General features: G+C 46.7%; 4 protein-coding genes across 4 annotated transcripts in view; 3 read left to right on the top strand and 1 right to left on the bottom strand.

Moving 5' to 3' along the window:
- T265_06106 (hypothetical protein) overlaps positions 1-274 on the top strand; it is a gene marked incomplete at both ends in the record, with an annotated part of 14,049 nt that extends 13,775 nt beyond the window's left edge. Inside the window, one exon of the mRNA XM_009171292.1 lies at positions 76-274. Within this exon, the coding sequence (XP_009169556.1) occupies positions 76-274 (199 nt within the window). The remainder of the gene's footprint in view (positions 1-75) is intronic.
- Positions 275-2,219: 1,945 nt separating this feature from the next.
- Positions 2,220-4,098, top strand: T265_06105 (hypothetical protein; the record flags this gene model as incomplete). Its single annotated transcript, XM_009171291.1, has 2 exons — positions 2,220-2,226; positions 3,452-4,098. 2 exons carry the CDS (start codon positions 2,220-2,222, stop codon positions 4,096-4,098), a joined length of 654 nt encoding a protein of 217 aa, XP_009169555.1.
- A 1,181-nt stretch (positions 4,099-5,279) lies between these two features.
- T265_06103 (hypothetical protein) lies at positions 5,280-13,614 on the bottom strand (the record flags this gene model as incomplete). The annotated part of the gene is made up of 5 exons (XM_009171289.1): positions 5,280-6,027; positions 7,266-7,384; positions 9,342-9,414; positions 13,432-13,534; positions 13,561-13,614. The coding sequence occupies 5 exons, from the start codon at positions 13,579-13,581 to the stop codon at positions 5,870-5,872; spliced, it is 474 nt and encodes a 157-aa protein (XP_009169553.1).
- Positions 9,859-21,226, top strand: part of T265_06104 (hypothetical protein) — a gene marked incomplete at both ends in the record, with an annotated part of 58,528 nt that continues 47,160 nt past the window's right edge. The window contains one exon of the mRNA XM_009171290.1: positions 9,859-9,952. Coding sequence (XP_009169554.1) covers positions 9,859-9,952 — 94 coding nt within the window. The remainder of the gene's footprint in view (positions 9,953-21,226) is intronic.

Below are 21,226 nucleotides of genomic sequence, written 5' to 3'. Positions count from 1 at the left end.
CACTGCCGTCTTCCTGGATGGGGACCCCGAGACGGGCCACACCAATGGCTGGAGACATTGTCAGACATGGCCCAGTCGCGCCCTCATCGGCGCTCGTGCATCCAAGCTATTGCCTTCAATGCATAGCTCCTTTTCCAACCCCCCGCTTGACAACCCACTGACAGTGCTGGATTTATGCACCAAATTACCAGCTCGCGCGTGCAATGCGCAGCTACCTACCCCCTCCCCCAAATCATCGGTGAATGAAACTGCGGCAGCTGCAACCACTGTATGACGAGTACGCGGTTATTACAGCTGACAATGATGATGATGATGATGATGGTTCTGTCGCATGTCGGTCCGTCCCTGGGGCTGGCAGCAGGCTAATCTGGGAGCCGGTACCCTCCACTTAGGAGGTACGTCACGGCTGTCCGGTTTCCCATGCGACGTGGTCCCCTCACCGAACCGCAGTCTGTTGCCTGAAGTTGGTTCACTTGACGCGGCTGTGCTGATGATCTTACGTGTGCCCCGTATGTGGCATAATCGACCCTGCGTCCACCTTGGAGAGCATTCCCCAAATATTTGAATCAGGGGCTGGTCTCTGTGTGACTGTTGTGGCGTTCGTCCTGTCGGCTCCCCTTCCTTGACTTTCCGGATAGCAGTAGAACGAGCCGCCTGAACCTGCGAGTGTAAACTGAAGGGTTCAGACCGCAAGTTGCGGGCTGCTGGCAGGGTTCACCAAATTGGACTGAGATGAGAGGGCTACCGCTGCCGGACGCCAGAAGCTGAATAGTCGCTGTGCCGCGTATGCTCCATCTGGTCTCCGGTTTGGCTGTAACTGTGGCGACCACCAAATCGTCAGAACGTGATGTTCTCGCGAACGTATTGGAGCCATTTGCGGTTGTTTCGTCACAAACGGCAATGAGGGGTTCATCCACCAGTTGAAGCTCATTAATCCAATCCAGGCCCAAGAGATCAAGGCCTGTGTAGTTCGTGAGGTAGCAAGTACGATTGATTTGAACCCCCTTGAACATTACGGAACAGTTCAGCTTCCCGGTCAGTTTGAGGCTTCCACCATGTGCATTACGAACGGTGCACTTTGTGGGTTCCACTGGTGGCCTTCCAATTACGTTCCAGGTTCGTTTTGAAATCAGAGTGAGGTCAGAACCTGTATCCAGTTGGAGAGTAACTGGTGTGCCATTGATACATAATGTGACAAATTTACGTCGACCAGGTGATTTCATCCTGAATGTGGCGGTCATAGCCTCTGCCTGCGTCCTTTTGTCGGGTCGGTGTTTGCGCGAGCTCCTGAAGTTGTCTCTGCAGCATTTTTTTCTTTGTGACCCTTTCGACTGCACTTACTGCACCTGTGGTTCCGGTAGGGACAGTGGCGTGAATAGTGCCATTCTTCACAAAACCAACAGTGTGTGGGCGGTTTTCTTGGAGTTCGTTTAGAATTTGGCTTCCTTTTGGAAGTTACTTTGCATACCATATCCGGCTGAGAGAATTTGGAATGTCCAATCTTTGCAGCATCGGCCTTGAGATTGATAAGATACTGGCACTCGGTGGTCAGTTTCTGAAGCGTCAACCCTGGATCCTGTTCAATTCGATTCAGTAGCCAGGTTTGAGTATCTGCATCGTGCGGTGATTGAAGACCAGCCACAAAGATGAGACACTTGAATTGATCCTCGGTCATGGAGCTGAGCTGAAAGCGCTCGCATTCTCTGTTGACCACACCGGCATATGTGATGAAATCCTCACTTATCCCCTTTGGTAATCTTGAGACACTGATAACGAATATTGAACAAGGAACTTTGCTCACCGAATATTTGGGCCAGAATTTTGACAGGTAGACAATATTAGACGTGCTAGAATGGAATGGAGGATTCTACGAAAGGTTTAAGTACTGTTGGCTTTCCAAGATGGGGCGAGATTGATTAAAGACACTGACAGATATGGCGACTAATCGATGTCAGTTGCACTTAAGCTATCATTGTTTATCCAGACTGTCTACGTGATTGTTGGAGGTGTGGGTACCTCGTTTGTTTGTGGTAATCTGGCCCTGGGTTCCCCTCGTCCAGTACAGACAATATCCATTTAGCCATTCCAGTAACCGAGCTTCAGCGACTATCTCTACAATATGTAGTTTACATTCGGGGTGATCCGGTCATGTTGCCACAGCATCGGCATTTAGGCTCGAAATCCGAAAATATTCGTTACGCGTAGAAATCGGAAACATTATGTTAGGTATGACGAACGCTCTTCTTTGATCAGACGGGCCAGATCTTTCACCTATAGGGTGGAGAAACAGGTAAAACTTGCATTCATGGATTAAATTCGTACCTGACGAGTTGCTGATGCCTGGAGTTCACGCCACAAGTGACTTTTAACAGTCGAGGAACACTGTGGAACTATTTTCCCCTGGTGCGTTTATCACGAATAGCTGAGACGTTCTGACAATGCGGCCTTCTTCGTCGTAAATGTGCACTATGATATTCAGCCGCAGGTAGTTAATCAATGTCGTCAGCTTGTATCTTAGATAATAGCCACCATCCCTCAATAACAGCTCACACCACGTGATGCTCATCTGCACTGGTCAGTGGACGGACTTGTCTGGTTTTATTGCTTTTAGACTAGAGCGAAACTCTGCAAGCTGCTGTTACGTCGAGCGGCACACATATCCGTAGAGCCTTATTTATCAGTTCTCAGTATCCTGCGAACCAATCATTATCCTGACGGATCGTCAACCATCGGATTGCTACGAATTCAAGGAGACACCCAACAGATTGTTCGGACAGAAAAACGATGGCTTTCAGGCGCATTCCCTATGTAGCCCCCACCACAGATCACCTATACTAGTTGCGATGATGACAGCCAGAAGACCAATCTCATCTCATTGCCCCCGTGGGGGCGGGGCACTATTCAAACGGACAGGACGATGGGATTGTCTAGGTACACATCTTTCTGACCAGTGACGGATGAACTAGGGACTGCGAGTAGTTTGGTGCACACAGAACACACCTGGCAACACCTTCATTCTGCCAAAGCGTTTACAGCCATTCATAAAGTGAACCCGTCAAATAAGCTACCCTACTTGTTTGTTATCCGCGTCCTTCGACCACTTTGAAAACTATACAAACGAACCAACTAATCCAAGGTCTTGCGTTTTACGAATTTGACTCGATATTTTCACCGAACAACTCGGATTGAGTTGATTGTAGTTCATATGACACCCCTTACCTCTTCCGCCTGTCAGTACTTTACTCAAGTGACCTACCACATTCTCGTTTGCGTTGATATGTACATCGTTCTAATATGTCGATTAGTTTGTCCTTTTTAGGAATGCGGGTACTCATGGGAATCAACGTCCATATTTGACATTTTGTTGGAATGTCGACTACACTTTCATGTATCCGCTAACTGAACCTGTTGGGACTCATTGTCCTTAATCTGGCTTCTTCATACTTTACAGTGGTTGCGATCGATAATAACTACACTCGTTTACTGCTTCTGGAGCACAATGCACAAGTTTACGGTGTATCCCACAACATCCTACCTGTCTGTGGGGATGCGGTATCGATCATTGGTTCGTTGCGTTCCTCAAACGTCCCAGTATCTGACCCATCCAGCTCTGCACAACCTTCAGCAGCAGGATCCGCATCGAACGAGGACTGTTTTCCTGAGGCAGCATTGGATGTGGTCCGAGTCGCACAACCTCAAGGCTTCTCACCAACAGTTGTCGACGTTATCTTCTTATCTCCACCTTGGGGTGGACCTGGTTACTCCGGCGTTGTTCTCCCTCCGGGTTCCAGCAGTTGGAACAAGCGAAAGCGTCGGCACTGGTTCCAGTCGTCTGGAGACGCAGTGGAGCCAACAAAAAACCTGGAGGATATACCGTTACTGCTCCCTGCCCTCAGGTCAGCCTCTCACATTTGCCATCGGATATTGGTGTACTTGCCACGGAGCTGTTCGATCGGGCAAATGCTTCGGTTGTCTTGGCCTTCGGACGAATGCGACTGTCGTATGTGCGGCCAGTACAGAGCTGTGTCGCTGGAGGAGTACTTGGTTCGAGGACGGAGAGTAGCATTGGGTCTGCATATTGGAATGGTGCTGGAATAATCTGATCGTGTTCAGCATTGCCCTGCAACCTTTCCGCTGTAAAGTGTAAATTATTATCGAATTCTCTTCCATAAACTTCCTCGACGATCGACTACTTCATATTTTTTACTTCAGTTTGGGAGAGTTGGTGACGAAAACTTTGCCCGGTCGTCACCGAACTGGCGGCAGCTAAACTAAACTGCAATAGCACCCAGAGTTCGCTCTTGGTGTTTTTAAGCGAGAACGATGTGAATTCCACAACCCTCAATGATTAAAATTAAAGGTGCCGATCTTTGTAGCCCATGTGGGCTTAGTGGAATAGTTTCCCCGTTCTCTCTCGAAGGAAGCAAACACTTCTCTACCAACTTCACTACACTCCCCAGTAACGCACTGATGATTTCACTTCGATTGATGATGAAACTACTGCAACCCAATTGCAAGCTCAGTGGAAAAAACAACGACCAAACCCAAGAGTGTATTGCATACCGAGCCGCTGATTTAGGATGAAAAAAATCACTGCATTTGGACGCACATCCATAACACTCCTTAGAAGCCACACGGAAATATTTTGGTTATCCACCCTTGGCAGAAAGGTTCACAGTATTTCTTCCAAACTCAGCAGCTACTTGGGTGGCATCCGAATTCCTTAGATTACTAGTGCATCAATAGGTGTCACCGTGTTTGGACAGGAGTACAGGGTTTGCTGGACAGAGGGTCGCTAAAAGCCAGTTCACTCGCGCAGGTTGTATGGAGGGGGCCGCAGGAATGTAGACACAGGTGCACGGACATCTTACGATTCCACTCTTTCGTGCTTTCAGTTTGGATACATTGTTTGATTTAATAGCTTGCTGCTATATTCCATTTTGAATATCCTGTAAGTGTCCAATACGAAGTGATTGCACCTGCCATAAACCATCTGCATTGCGCTGTTCGGATTGGGTGAACTGATCAGCTGACTTCTCATAAGTGGTTGCGGTTCTGTCGGAGGACATGTAGCTCAATAAGCATACAGTTGGGATATGTATGAGAAAAAATCGTCCACCTGTAGCAACCTCTCGGCGCCTAGCTTCCATACCAACGGAAGGAGGCACAAGGGCTGGGATACTGCTAGGTTGCCCGAGCCTAGGCAGATGCAGTCGATATATTGAGGCGCTTTAACCACTGAGCTATCTCGAGCTCGGTCGAGATGTACCCGAATTGTGAATAGGTGTACACACCATCAGCAAATAGTGGCATCAGCAAGTGTATGGTCGTAAGAAGCGCCAAATGGAAAATCGGACCACCAATACTGACGAGCATGTATCTGAATTCCACTGGGATGAGATAGCTCAAGTGGTTAGAGGGCGAACTTACTGGCCGGAAGGTCCGGTTCGAACCCGATCTCTGCACCTAGACTTCTGTCTAGAACCAAGTAACCTGGCAGTGTCCCAACCCTCGTGCTTCCTTTGGGCAACGTGGTAGCCAGGTACTGGAAGTGTCACAGCTGAACGACTGAATTGCACTGTGTATGATCCTCCAAATCACCCATATGTCAAAATAATCCATGTAACTTTGATCCTGGTAGGTAGTGATGTCGTCGTCTATGACGAGTTTGTGATCATATTCGCTAGGCATGGGGCATTTGGTAGCCTGGTACAGTTCCTAAGTCGCTGCAGGACGTACTATCATCCAAGGCACACGAAAGTAGAAGGGGCTTCATCTGAGACCGAGCACACACTCTTTGCACGTCACGATAAGTTCCAAAACAGGTTGCGAGTAAGAAAAATCAGACAATAGGAATGCAAGATCACAGTCATCTTGGTCGAAGGTATAGACGTTCTGTAACACGGACAGGGTCCAGGTCAAAAATTGGCGGTATAACTTGGGCGGGAGGGGTAACTGACTCGAAATGTATCGGTTGACGGTTTTCTGAGACAGGAGGCAACTCATCTTGGCATCCGACACAGTCATCTGAAGTAAAAGGGGAAAAAGTACAGCACTAGTAAACTATCAGTCACGACGCCGAATGGATCAAAAGTGCAATCCGTTGGGTTGACTGCGCTATTGTCTTGTTGACAGCTAACATTCGTGGATGAACAGCTAACGCGCAGTATGGAGTCTATCAAGGTGATATGTTACCGAAGGAACTGTATAACAAACTCACGAAACGCGTGAAATGTTTACCGAAGAGACCTGTCTGAAGTGGCGATGTAATAGTACAGAAATTGTACAGCTAGACAGCTAACATCGTGGATGAACAGCTAACGCGCAGTATGGAGTCTATCAAGGTGATATGTTACCGAAGTAACTGTATAACAAACTCACGAAACGCGTGAAATGTTTACCGAAGAGACCTGTCTGAAGTGGCGATGTAATAGTACAGAAATTGTACAGCTAGAAGAATCTACAGACTGAAAAGCCGGGCGTTTTATATTAAGGAGAGCGGCATTGTCTTTCCCACAGCAGTCATTCAAGATCCCAAGCGAGCCGGAATACCGGTAAATTTCCGGTTTTTGCGGTATGCTTCTTATCCGAATAACACGGTCCTTCCAAGTAAAATACTAAGCCTACTCTGATTGGTAACTCGTAAATTGCTGCTGAGAATCGGGATACCTTGGCACCTGAAATCATTGACCAAGAGTTGAAAGAGTCGTTCCGAAAGAAGTGCAATTGGAATGCCAAGGAACGAACACGTATAATCAGATCATACGGACGCTTCCCGATGAAATCTTCACTTGAGGAACTAGACCACAGCAGCTCACGTGATCGACTACACGATTCTGTCCAGGTGCAAGGCAAACACTGATGAAGTCTAACCAGGCGGTTTTGGGTTCATGGCTCACTAGGGATGTGAGCCGTCATGAGAGCGATACAGTTGTACGGTGATTCTGAATTATTCAGTGTAGTTTGACTATACCTAAAAGCTACATATCAGTTCTTCAGTGAGTTGGTCTGGCTGGTAGCCACCCAATCAGTTCTACCCACCTCCACCTGCTGTACCACATGGTAGATGTGACCCATTTCGAAAATATCAGCTATAACGTAATTATCCGATACCTAACAAGGCATTTTATGAACAGTAGGTCACCAGCCTTCAGGCGGACCAGCACTTACAATGCTGTTTTCCACCTGCATAGTACAAAAACAGTGAATCAGACCATAGCGTCACAGTATCATAGATACTGAAAAATAGTCTTAACTTGACCCACCTCTGATTAGGTAAATCGACGTCAGGGGAAGTAGAACTGACCAGTGATGGAGGATGTAGCCAAGGAAACATAAGAGTGTGAAAGATACCAACAAAAATGGCCCAGTGATTGCCCAGTGCCTATAAAGTTAAGATGAAACGTGAATATGTGAATTCAGGAAGCGCCGCGAGCGGCGTGACGGTCACAGATTTTGGCTATCAAATTAATTAAACGAAAGTGATTAGCACAAACGACCGAAATAACTACAAACATGCAATGTGACCGAGCCATATTGTGCGATAAAACGGGTGCGTTTGGTAACCGAGTTCCGGCACCACAGAAAAATAAAGTCTTTAAGTTGTAACACCCTCTCAGTGCCTAGCTACAATGCCACCCGAAGTAAGCACGAGGAATGGGATACTGCAGGTTGCCAGACAGAAGTGGGTTGGGATAATGGATACTCCGGTTAGTAACTTCGCGTTCCGACCACTGTGCGTTCTCGCCCCGTGTGGCGTGGTTCATTTGTGACACCTGCGCAATTCGAAAGCATCACGGGGGGAGCGAAATTCACCCCATATGTCCAGGCCTAGCCGGTAATAGAAAAACGGGGTCGCCTTCAGACGAACGACCGCAGTCGGCAGTCTATCGGGTTTGCGTCCAAAACCACACCTATTTTGCTCCATAATTTTTATCCGGACCCTGCTCGTCGCCACCTGAGTTCGGGCGAAGTGTAGCCTGCATATAAGCATAGTTCCTACGACTAACAGCAGTGTCATACCGGTATTCGCGTAGTGACATCAGCCGCGTCGCCTCCCATACTATATACATCATGGCGGGCAGGCGACTTCTCTTTTCATTTCCCACGTATTTTTTCTCTATCCCATTAATAACTCTTCTTGTAGACACAACCGTCAAGAGTGACAACCCAGTTCGTCTTGTGCTGGTCTGGGTCCGTCGATGCTGACGACCTAAAGCATCTGGAGATCAATCTTCAAAATTCGATGTCCAGTTTATCTGGCTATTCTTAGTGTTCGCACGGAACCCGTCCGCCTCCGAGGCCGACAGTTTTCAGCATTTTTTGGGATAACCACAAAGATTTCGAGATTGTCAAGAAATAGCAGAAACTCAGCTATGAATGGCAAGTTTCAAAGACGTAATTATCCGTATGTTTTCAGTTTTGAGCTGGAGGTGACAGCTTCTGAGAGGACCCTGAGCTCACCTACCACGCCGGAAAACGGCTGTTCACCATGTAGGGACTTCAGTCATCGAAAGGCACGCTTGGATGTCACCAATGGCAAAGAACGTAATGTTTTCCGGATCTGGTGAGGGAACATCGAGAATACGGGTTCGCGTGCTCGCTGACAGCTTTTCTACTGAAAAAAACTCGTTATTCCAAAAATTCCGCTAAGTTCACACAAGATCTGGCTTGCTCACGTTCTCCCTGGGTCAACAAGGAGGCCGCATGCCTCATGGTGCAGCAGAATGCCGTTATCGTCGAAAAGCTAGCTTGGTCGACCAAATTGGAAGCCTGAAAGCATCTATGGACATCATGAGAACAACAATAGGACACAGGACATACACCAAGGAGGTGTGGACCACCACCTAGTACTAGCACGCACTTGCAGCGAGCAATGGATAGTGCTACATGGTGAAACCGACGTTACGAACAACTCCACAAACCATAAACTGTAAAACACTCAATTTTCTTGCAGTAAGCGTCAATTATAAGTGTGATACATAGAACACGTGGCCCAGTGTTCAGTAGAAAGCGCCGGTTGCAGTACGACCAAAACGGTTTGGGACGAATTTCCTGAGCACAGGGTCTCGTATGTGAGAATCAACGTACCTGCCTTGTGGCCTGGTGTCTTTTGAGATTCGCGACATCCTTGAATAGGGCGGTGGTACGAGATAATATAGACTTAATCAGCACGAGTTCGTGATTTTGTGAAAGTACGGAATTTTCCGGAGCGGGGTGTCCTACTGTAAGGCTGCTGTGTTGGTGTATAAGTTCCCATCAGTACGTCCACACATTCGAGACACAACGAAATGTGTCGACGAGGAAGACACAACGTTAGAATTACGAACAATGAGAATTACCTGTGTGGTAAGTAGGTGATGCCAATAAGGCCAAGCCATTCATGAGGAACGAGAGCCCAGATAAGGTAGGTAGCTAAAATGGAGGGAAAATGGCTTAGTTAAGCACCATTCCAGTGGATTGCCAAGTTAAATCAGAAACTAGAAACATGACCTTTGGATTTATTTTCTCAACGTAACTGCAACCCACGTTTTCAAGACATGTGGGCTTCCCAGACGAAAGCGCTTGTGACATTACCTACGCTGCGTCGGAGGAGTTAATGTGAGTGAGAAGCATAAGGAATTGTCCAAAAATCAGCATTATTCCCCAATGAAGAGATTAGAGGATTTGGTGAATAAACTAGCTGACAAACCGTGTTCAAGCTCAAAGAAATAAAATGGTATGATGAAAGGAGGTGCAATCCGAGGAAATATAAAGTAGGTGGTATCGGCTAGTGATGTGTGCTTGCTAGGTAAGCTTGACAAAAATGCCATGTGATTAGGGTACAGATAGCTAACCAGACGCCTAGTTAACAAAACGATGCAACGTGGAGTCCTGACGGGAAAAATAAAACCGCTGGTTTCTGTGCCTAATTCGGAATGGTGGAAACCTAGATGTGAACAGCATTTGGTAAGTTAGTAGACAGCGAGAGATGTCTCGAAAAATTTGGTTGCTGTTGGGGCAGTTCGACTTTCAAGATGGGGTCTACATGACCGCCCCTGTGCCTGGCCGGAGACACTGAACCGGCGCCAGTGGTGTTTAGAGCGTCAGTTTCTGTCCAGATTGTCTGACTTAGTGTTGGAGTAGGTAGCTGTTAAGCCGTAGTTGTTGCAGATTAGCCCTTTACTTCACTTCACTATCTCTTCTTTCGGTTTAAATGCTTCATTGAAGTAAATTGACAGGGGCGCACGGCAGTGAAGCACCAGTGTTCTTACCTGGTGTTGCAGTCAATGATGATGATGCTGAAGCAAGTCATTAAGACGGATCTTGTATTGTAGGACAAATCCCCAGTTGAACTCGGGGGTTACAGTTACTGTCACAGTGGTCTAACCATGCCGTGCAAATGTGAATAGCCGATGAGTGCCTTAGTGTGCACACAAACGAGCACATGCATCTGAGTTCGAAGCATTCTTCGTTGAAGCATAACAGTAAGTCAACATGAGCGTCCTAGACATAAACGTCACAAGGCAGTACGTTACTCTTAGGTGGTCACTTTAGTATACTCTACTTTAGTATACTCCGCACATACCCAGGATCGACGACACCGCTGTGATCAATATCTTGCTTATGCAGGCAGAAACAATCTTGAACAACCTCGGACCTGGTTGCACATGCGGCGCGACTCACGCCGCATGTTCCAAGGCACATCCTTAAAAATATATTTAAAATATCGCTCAGCTGTAACATCCTTCCGGTGCTAAGCTGCCTTGACGCCCGGAGGAAGCACGAGTGCTGGGACACTACCCAAGCCTACACAGGAGGGGGGGGGGCGAAAGGCAGAGGCAGAGGTCGGAGTCGAACCACGCGCCTTCCGGTCAGCAAATTCGCCACCTAACCAATTAAGCCATCTCGTCCTAATGCACATCCTACATACAGCCCATCAGTGAGTTCGACGTAATGGTCAAATTAGGAAGCGGATGAGTGAGTGGAACAGCCCGCCGCTGTAAACCCATCGTAAATGCGATGGCACTTTCCCCAAGTGAGCAACTGAAATAGTGAGAGTGCATAACCATAGCAAGTTGCCCTCTCTACGGCATATACTAAGGAGGATAATAATCATTCGGCTGTAACGCACTTTGGGCGTTTAGCTGCTGTTATACCTGCTGTTTCGCTAACCTGTGGTATCTGCTGCTGCCCCGCTCTAGTGCCCAATACCGGAAAAAATACTCTCAGAAATGAACATAACTGCTATATTCCGAACAAGCGAATGTGAGAGCGTGAGTGCATGTGGGTGCAAAAGTACAACGGTCTCAAGCTATTTATTGGAGGGACATTGTCTGGACTTGGTCCCACGCCGACGTACACGTTTGGCTTTGGTACGAGGCTGCGACGTGCTGCATATTGCGGGGGCGAGGAGCTGAGTCTCGGTGGATTTCGGGCACTCAGTGGTTGCTTTTAGGAAGCTGACCTTCCTGACAGCTATTATGCCACCCGAAGGAAGCACGAGGGCTAGGATAATGCCTAAACAGGAGTTGAGAGAAAGAGAGAGGTCGAGGCCAAACCACGAACCTTCCGGTCAGTGCATTCGTGCTCTAACCACAACCATTTAGCCCCAGTGATCCACTTCTGTATATACTGCTATATTACAGCCAGGTTCTCAGAGCAATCTAAACAGTAAGTACAAAAGACATTTTCTCCACTGAAGAGGAACGTTGAAGAGATCCCGAAAAGCCAAATCATAAAACGCACACTCTATGGATATTTTCAATGCACAGCAATACACTGATCCCAACAGCCTTGCCGGAATGGAGGCGAGAAGATGAATAACAATGCGCGGAACTGGTGCACATTCTTATCCCACAATGATGTGCGCAACCATGACAGTCCAAACAGCTTACGTGACACTTCATGTTAGCGTCGTGACAATATAGAGGGCAGCGTTCTAATGGCCAAGTAACCTTTCTCGAACGCTACCGCATCTCAGCGAATTCAGGTCGTAAAAATGGAAACAAGCTCATTCTAACCTGAAGTAGGCCTGCAGAGGTAATGATAAAGAACGCAACAATGGCAGCATGAAATTGGAGGGAAATGTGTACATTAGGTACGACTCACTCGAACGAGAAAGTGCAGTCATACCCAGGTGCTACCTAGAGCGAAAGTAGGAATCTATTCATCATCTAGAAACCATAAACTATAAGTACATTGGTTCCAGCTACTAATGGCTAGATCACCAGAAATTGGGGGAGTGGAAGACGTGCAGCCAAGCCTTTGAGACGATGGCACGTTCAGTTTGTTCGGGAATTAGGTAGTTACGTATTGAATGCGACAGCTTTGATGCACGAGCGTCACTGAATGATGGTTGGACCATCTCTACTGCTCATGCAGCCGAATTTGATTGTGGTATGAATCAAACAGAACTCACCAAACAACACGATTGAAGCAATGTAAACGACGAAGCCGTACATGGCTCTCTCAGCCAACGGTCCTGGGTTAGAGGCCGGCGTAGGTAGCTATTATGCCACCCGAAGGAAGCACGAGGGCTAGGATAATGCCTAAACAGGAGTTGAGAGAAAGAGAGAGGTCGAGGCCAAACCACGAACCTTCCGGTCAGTGCATTCGTGCTCTAACCACAACCATTTAGCCCCAGTGATCCACTTCTGTATATACTGCTATATTACAGCCAGGTTCTCAGAGCAATCTAAACAGTAAGTACAAAAGACATTTTCTCCACTGAAGAGGAACGTTGAAGAGATCCCGAAAAGCCAAATCATAAAACGCACACTCTATGGATATTTTCAATGCACAGCAATACACTGATCCCAACAGCCTTGCCGGAATGGAGGCGAGAAGATGAATAACAATGCGCGGAACTGGTGCACATTCTTATCCCACAATGATGTGCGCAACCATGACAGTCCAAACAGCTTACGTGACACTTCATGTTAGCGTCGTGACAATATAGAGGGCAGCGTTCTAATGGCCAAGTAACCTTTCTCGAACGCTACCGCATCTCAGCGAATTCAGGTCGTAAAAATGGAAACAAGCTCATTCTAACCTGAAGTAGGCCTGCAGAGGTAATGATAAAGAACGCAACAATGGCAGCATGAAATTGGAGGGAAATGTGTACATTAGGTACGACTCACTCGAACGAGAAAGTGCAGTCATACCCAGGTGCTACCTAGAGCGAAAGTAGGAATCTATTCATCATCTAGAAACCATAAACTATAAGTACATTGGTTCCAGCTACTAATGGCTAGATCACCAGAAATTGGGGGAGTGGAAGACGTGCAGCCAAGCCTTTGAGACGATGGCACGTTCAGTTTGTTCGGGAATTAGGTAGTTACGTATTGAATGCGACAGCTTTGATGCACGAGCGTCACTGAATGATGGTTGGACCATCTCTACTGCTCATGCAGCCGAATTTGATTGTGGTATGAATCAAACAGAACTCACCAAACAACACGATTGAAGCAATGTAAACGACGAAGCCGTACATGGCTCTCTCAGCCAACGGTCCTGGGTTAGAGGCCGGCGTAGGTATACGAACTGGACCAAACTGTCAGCGATAAGTGTCATGCTTACATTCAAATGTTTTGAAGTCATTAACTGAACAGCTGTTTCTAGACCGCATTTCGGCTGAAAAGGAACACGTAGGGTGTGAGGGAGTTCAAAAGAGGCAGATGAAAACTTGGGCGTATTTCTCCTTCAGGAGTTAGCACAAAAAGCAACGCATATCCTATATCATATGAAACAAATAGTAGCATTGTAGCAAACACTCCTTTCCATGTTGGTTGGTTCACATGCAAGCATTGGTGATATACACACTTGCTTACTGAGCTTCGGTTCTCGAGCTGTGTTTCTGCTTTTCTGGCAGTAGTAAGACCTACTTAACTCGAGGTATAGTATTTACTCGGCCGGCCTAAAACCGTCAAATTGAGGTGGCGTTTGGGTTCCCTTCACTTTGTTCCATTTGGTCTCCTTTGTGGGCAACCTAACGCGCTGCGACGGCCAACGAACCAACTCGCGCATGATTGGTCGAAAGAGGAAGCCGCTTGCCGGCCCAGCCTAATGGTGACCTCGGTTCTGTTGACAATGTGGACCCAGTATCAAGCTATTATCCACTAAATGCCTGCTGACAACTCTGCACCAGAAGGTGTCCGAATCTCCAGGATGTTTTCGTTGCATGTTTCTAAAGTACTACACGGTGACCAGGTTTTGGGCGTTTATCACATTCTTGGCAATGATAACGTGGCGGCTATTTCGCTGAAAACTTTAGCTTTGTAGGAGAATTCGGCTGTGACATTATAGTTATCGTCACTTCCATCTCATTTCCATCGTTAGTGGCATTCAGGCTGCATCAGCTGGATACTAATACGATTATGAAAATCGCGGTATTTTAATAACTTCTCTCCCGCTCTCTCAACTATAATGCCGGGGCACTGGGAAGCGCTGACCGAGCCCACACAACGCATAATCGGAGTCGAGTTGCACACCTCAGAATGATTGGTAATTTTTACTTAAGTCTCGTTATTGGTAATTGACAGCTACATGATCTAAAAGAGTCCACGAATCGCTCTAGGTTGTTGGCCTTCTGGTTACTCAGCTGTGCGCCTAATGGTCACACTAGCCAGGAACAGACGGGCTAAGATGTCTTCCGCCATCGTCCGTATGCTGAGCACTGATTCCAATTCTACAACTTAACTATGCTTTTTTCGCTCTTAAGCGCCCAGCTTTGGTGTCCACCTCGTCCACCACCACGTGCAAACCCGTTCTCCATGGGGACCACAATAGTCGTGACAAATCTCAATGAAGACCACTTTTCTCAGCTTCTGAACTGCGGTCTGTCAAAGCTTATACTAACCCTTGAAAAACATTTTCCTCACGGACCTGCTTTGGAATTTGTTGAGTTGGAACACTGTATAGTGCGGGGATAACCGTTTGGTTGGATCTCGACCTACAAAGTGTTTTCTCTGGAAGTGAGCACAACTTCTCCGCCACTCAGTCTTATAGAAATAGCACAGGGAAATATATATGCTCGCAGAGTGCAAAGTGAAAAGGCTGAAGGGATTTAAGGTGGGCTGACGAGGTTATTATATATGTGTTTTGGAGACAGAGCATACGTTGACAGAGAGAGCAGTTGGGATTTCAAGAGAGTGCCCGCTGTCTAAATTAAAAGTGGTCGTGGTCACTGAGGCCTTCAAAGGTTCCATATTGAGCATGATTTGAGATTCTTGTTGCCCTTTTTTCTAGACTCGGGAAAATATTCAGAAAACTTCCACATTTTGATGTGTTAGTATGGACAAGTGTCGGTGAAAGAAGAGCAGCAGGAGCAGTTGATTTTCCCTGACGCATTGAGGGAAGAGGCTCTGTGGTGCACCTTAGTTGCAGTCCATAATCTAATAGTTTTCGGAGTTTCTGAAACATTGCCTGGAGCCAATGAACGATTAGGCAGTCCGGCAGTTCACCAGTGCCGGACTAGCTGGGCGTCCGATTGAAGTGAGCTTCACTGGCGATGCTCCCGTGGCCGCAGTCTATTCGCAAAATGGGATTGACATCTTGAAATCTACGGCATTTTCAGACTTCCCACTTCATAGTGTAGAATGTCTATGTATAATTTATATGCTCCTGTATTACTGAAAATCATTTACCACCGCCGGTGAATACGTTGCCTGATGATAAAAAACCGCTAATTGTTGAAAGCGTTGACTCACTTACAATAAAAGTAACCTTCAGGTAGTTTTCCACTGGAAAAAAATTTCTGAACATTCTAGTATCTAATTGGCCTTTTGACATTCAAAAATCGCGTACGTACATTCATGCAAACAAATTTTGGTAGATGACTCTTTGTTGCCAGTAAAAATTCCGTAGTGCACGATAGTTATTTGCTAAACATCATACACGTTGAGTGGTAAAGAGCAGAGTTTTCTATTAGAGGTTGCGAATTGTGGAAGACCTCGAGATTTATCGATTAGGAACATGGAACATACGTCGATCATACCGGACAGCCGAACGAACCTAACCGACGCACACGACCAACATGCAGCTGGGAGTACACAATGCCCAGCTAACTAGCCACATAGAACTTACGTCGGTCCAAGCGGACAGCTGAAAAAACCTAACCGACGCAAACGACTAACATGCGGCTAGGAGCACGCGATGCCGGAGCGCACCCATCCATCTGCACTGGAGAAGAAGGCTCAAAATGGTCGTCATTAAATGTTGAGTTATATTCGTCGTTTTGGAGTGTATATGTCTTCCTGGGAGGGGCATTTTCTTCTTGACGAATGTTCATTTGGCCGTTGAAATCCTGAAATGAGAGAAAGATATAATTCAGGTTATCGAAATGTCAGCGTAAGGCGGGCGGCCGACATACTGGTAGAGATGCTTACCCCGAAATTTACTCCAGCGACTGTTGTAGATGCCTGTTCACACAATACTATCTTCAGCGGTTGTTTCGCATGGCTGTTTACTGCACCTCTCAAGAAATACGAGACTTACATGAAATACACAGGGCGTCATTAACGAACTATTCGGAGCCGATGGCTCACATGAAGTCATCTTCGTCTCTTTCATATAGCTGGCGCTCTACAGCGTTAGTCGTAATTGTCGGACATTGACCCACGGCTGTCGAGTAGTTGCCCTCTGGACCAGAAAACACGGACGTACACAGACTTCCGGGACACACCGTGCTGAGACTCTGAGCTCCAGTCCAGGTCAACATCATAAGACGTCCTTTTCGGACCGGGTGGCAAGCATACCTCCGCGTTTTCTGGTTGCACCCGGAGCTACGAACCAAAAGTAATTTATTTTCACGCGGACTCACCTTTCGGACAAGCTTGATGAGCACCACCACACAGTGGACAGCGTTCACCGTCACAACAGTCGGCGTGATATGACACGCGATCCGTTGCACACCAGCGGTTACTGGTAGTGGTCATCCGGTCACCAAGCACACAAGAGTCCAATTCAGCGTTCTTGGGCCGCTATCTGGGTTAATGTGCAGTATCCTCGACCACCAACGACAGGCCGTCAGTTGCAGACTTTGAGCCTCGACGCAGCAGGATTTGTCCCTAAACAATCAATCGCCTAAATATGGCTGTGGACCCACTGGCTTCAAACCCCTGAAGCTTACCCATCACTCGGTTCAGTTGTTTACGAAGGCCGTCGGAAGTTGACGGTGATGGTTTGGGGACAAGTGTCAGGGGTACATCTTTCTCCGATTGGTTGCAATCCAGCAGGCGTTTATATCCACATGCAGCATATTAGATGCTTTAAAAAACTTACCAAAGACGGTTTGTTGCATGCGTTCCGTCTACACTTACCCCATCTGGAAAGCGTCGGAATAACGCTATCTGCTGCCATCGGGAGAAACACATGTGGCCATGGTGACCTTGCTCCACCTGACAAACAAGGACGCGTCCGGTCTCCAGAAGTTTTGCCAGGACCGAAGGCGTATCATCTGCTAAGTTAAAACCCAAAAATGCGGCATCTACTCAGCATAGCCGGTCAACACTTCCGGTGGTAGTTGCATATATCCTTAGTGGCAAGAGTCCTTCTGAATTCATCCGCCAAAAAATGCCGCGCCTCACATGACGGCGTTCCATATTTCAACAGGGCCTTGCATGTTCTCAACTCGTCTTCGGTTAGGCGTCGAATAACTGGTTACCGATCGTACAGAAGCTTTGACAGTTTGTGGTTTTCGCTTGTGACAACACAGTACTTGGTTTCCCAGAAGTCTAGCGACTGCCTCGGCTGTAGTCGAGCTACGACGTTGGATCGATACTGACGGTCCATTGGGTACACGGTAAAGGATATGAAACGACTCATTCGGAATGACTACGTGCCCGGTGTCAATTGAGTTGGACTCAACACTTGGGCTTTTGGCTTAACTGTTGAGTCTAATGGCAGACAGAAACCCAGATGACGATTTAATTATCATGCTGTTGACCTACGAATTGGTGACAAACTCGTATCGAACCACCCATCATTTATTCAGAAGGTTCACGCAGAGTATTGGTTGCTTCACAGCCAAAAGCTCACTCAGTAACAGTACGTAAAATTTAATGGGATTTCTCTGTCCATTCAGACTACTTATGTATCGTGCGTTTTTTTTTGCGTAGTTAGTTGAAGAAAAGGAATACTACCATCCAAGGGTGCAAAACTATCTGTTCTTTGTGGTCCAAACATGGACGAAACGCGTTGCACGCAGACCATTCATATATTTTTTTAACTTGAGCAAAAGGATCCAAAGGACACACATTCTGTTTCGTATACAGTTTGGTCTAATCGGAAAGTCACAAGCCTCGTAGTGATCAGGTCGTCAAAAACGAAACTGAAGTTCTAGGCTGTAACAAGAGACCTGGAAGTCTATTCATGCACAAACCAAACTGAAGCAAATGATTGGCTGGTCCTAGTCACGTGATCCATATCGAAACATACAACCACTGCATACGAGGCTCAGCTGCTCAACAGAAATTTGCACCGAGGGCAGCTCGTGGCTTGGTGGCCGATCGGGACAAGGTTGGGGGAGGCACTCATGGTTCACGGTTCGAGTCCGGGCGACTTCGCTCGATGCCTTTTCGACTTCCTTGGTTAACATGTTACTTCATAGGATGCCACTGTTTTTGCTGAGTCATATATAGCACTAAAGTATGATTCGCGAAGATGAAAGCAACCTAACTTTCCGAGTGCGAGGTCTTGAAAATTGTTACGTATCCATGACTATAGTTAAGTTTGAATCGAAATTTCCGAAAACGCAAATGTCGAGTTCCTCCCAAGCTTTAATTGGAAGGAATACTGTGGCTGGTCAGAAGAAGGTTGTGTGAAGAAAGGCAGTTCGATGGATACGTTAATGTTAGCGGATACATTCTGCGACGTAAGGATTTTTTATTTTATAGACTCCCTATGGCACGTATTTCACGCGGAGAACCAGAGGTATCCTGCGATAAATTATTAAAATTGTTCCATGCTATTTTCTCGCTTGCACTGACAGTTCAACTTTGACGCGTCCGGTCTCCGGAAGTTTTGCCAGGACCGAAGGCGTATCATCTGCTAAGTTAAAACCCAAAAATGCGGCATCTACTCAGCATAGCCGGTCAACACTTCCGGTGGTAGTTGCATATATCATATATATATATATACATATATATATCATATATCATATTCAACCGCCAAAAAATGCCGCGCCTCACATGACGGCGTTCCATATTTCAACAGGGCCTTGCATGTTCTCAACTCGTCTTCGGTTAGGCGTCGAATAACTGGTTACCGATCGTACAGAAGCTTTGACAGTTTGTGTTTTTTTTTCAAGGAAATAAGAGGTCACTGCAAGTTCGTTCCTTTGCCTCCGTAGACAAAATCGCACTGGAGAGCTGTTGCTTCGCTTACATTTTTATTAGAAAATACGCTCGGCCTACTAGCTTCTTCGGAGGACGCCTGCTGCATTTGTAGTACTCCCACTCGTAACGCAAAATAACATTGGTGCTTCCAATACTGGACGAACGCTCAAATACCACAAAGTTATCCTTTATGTATTGCTTTAAGGTCTTCTCAAATGCCGTGAGGGATGAAAACGATACACCCACAAATTTCTCAACGAAGGACACTCGCGAAGGGAAGTCGATTTATGCACAAGGCAAACTAAAGCAAATGATTGACTGGTCGTAGTCACGTAACCCATACCGAAACATACAACCGCTGCATGCGAGGCTCAGGTGCGCAACAGGAATTTGCACCGACGGTTGCCTGTGGCTTGGTGGCCAAGCAGGACAAGCTTGAGAGCGGCCCTGTGGTTCGCTCAGGGCGACGCCGCTCGACATCCTTTCGACTTCCCCGGTTTACATGTTACTTCATAGGATGCCACTGTTTTTGCTGAGTCATATATAGCACTAAAGTATGATTCGCGAAGATGAAAGCAACCTAACTTTCCGAGTGCGAGGTCTTGAAAATTGTTACGTGTCCATGACTATAGTTAAGTTTGAATCGAAATTTCCGAAAACGCAAATGTCGAGTTCCTCCCAAGCTTTGATTGGAAGGAATAATGTGGCTGGTCAGAAGAAGGTTGTGTGAAGAAAGGCAGTTCGATGGATACGTTAATGTTAGCGGATACATTCTGCGACGTAAGGATTTTTTATTTTATAGACTCCCTATGGCACGTATTTCACGCGGAGAACCAGAGGTATCCTGCGATAAATTATTAAAATTGTTCCATGCTATTTTCTCGCTTGCACTGACAGTCCAACTTTCCTTGGTCTATGCACTTCAACCATTGAACTCGTTTTTTTCTTGGCTTGTGCACAAATGCAATTTGAACGCGCGCGCTTCCTGGCTTGTGCATAACTAACCAATCAGCACGCTGGCTCGTGAATGAGCCGCATGCCCTTGCGAAGCCATAACAGACGAAGTTCAAAGCCGAATGTGCGCCAATAATTTTCAAAAGATATCGATTTAAACAACTCGCAAAAAATGACGGCAGATGAGCGGGATTTTTAGACTGAGCATATATACAAAGAAGTGCAACATACTGACGTTAAAGTTTCTATTTCACCCGCAGAGGTTTTGGAGGAAAATGCATTGTGCGTCGAAGAGTCAACGCTCCTGTGTATATAGTAAGAGCACTACCGGGCTCCTTATGGGTTTTAGGTGTGCCCCAGCTGCATAGCACAACATTAGTGATGCTTGATCCTAACCGTCGGTTCAGTTCTGCGGGTCGGTTGGTGCTGTTAACCCACTCAGCATTCACTCAGCAGAATACGCCCAAGACGTTTGTTGATATTAGCGGGTCCCTATGTTCACATACCCTTGGCGTGTGGGAGTGTAAACTGAGCTCTTCAAAAGTTTCGCTACGAAACAACGACGTCCACTCTTTCTATTCTTGCTCAGCAACATCATGCTCGAATGATGGGGCGAAAGCTGTGCAGTCTTCAAACTTCAGGTGTTCAAACTGCTGATGAGAACCTTGTCAATCTGGGCGATATTGTCCTTATTTCTGGAGTCAAATGGGAAGTCAAACCCCCGTTGCAAAAGATTAATTGAACATGCATTATCTGAACACCCTATTCATAATTCAGGGGAATCAGTGAAGGAGGCGAGAAACCTTACATACCTAGGCAGAAGTATGTCTGATGAAGACAGTGCAAGAATTTCATGTGCCTGGATCACGTTTGCTGACTTCCGTCACTTAGCATCAGAAACGTGTAACACTAACTTTATGAGTGGCATTTGTCAGGCTATAACGGGAGCCGTATTA

This window comes from Opisthorchis viverrini, assembly GCF_000715545.1.
Source record: "Opisthorchis viverrini unplaced genomic scaffold opera_v5_120, whole genome shotgun sequence".
Taxonomy (NCBI): Eukaryota; Metazoa; Platyhelminthes; class Trematoda; order Opisthorchiida; family Opisthorchiidae; genus Opisthorchis; species Opisthorchis viverrini.
Note: the sequence above shows the minus strand (reverse complement) of the source record. Positions and strands in the feature narration are given on the sequence as shown.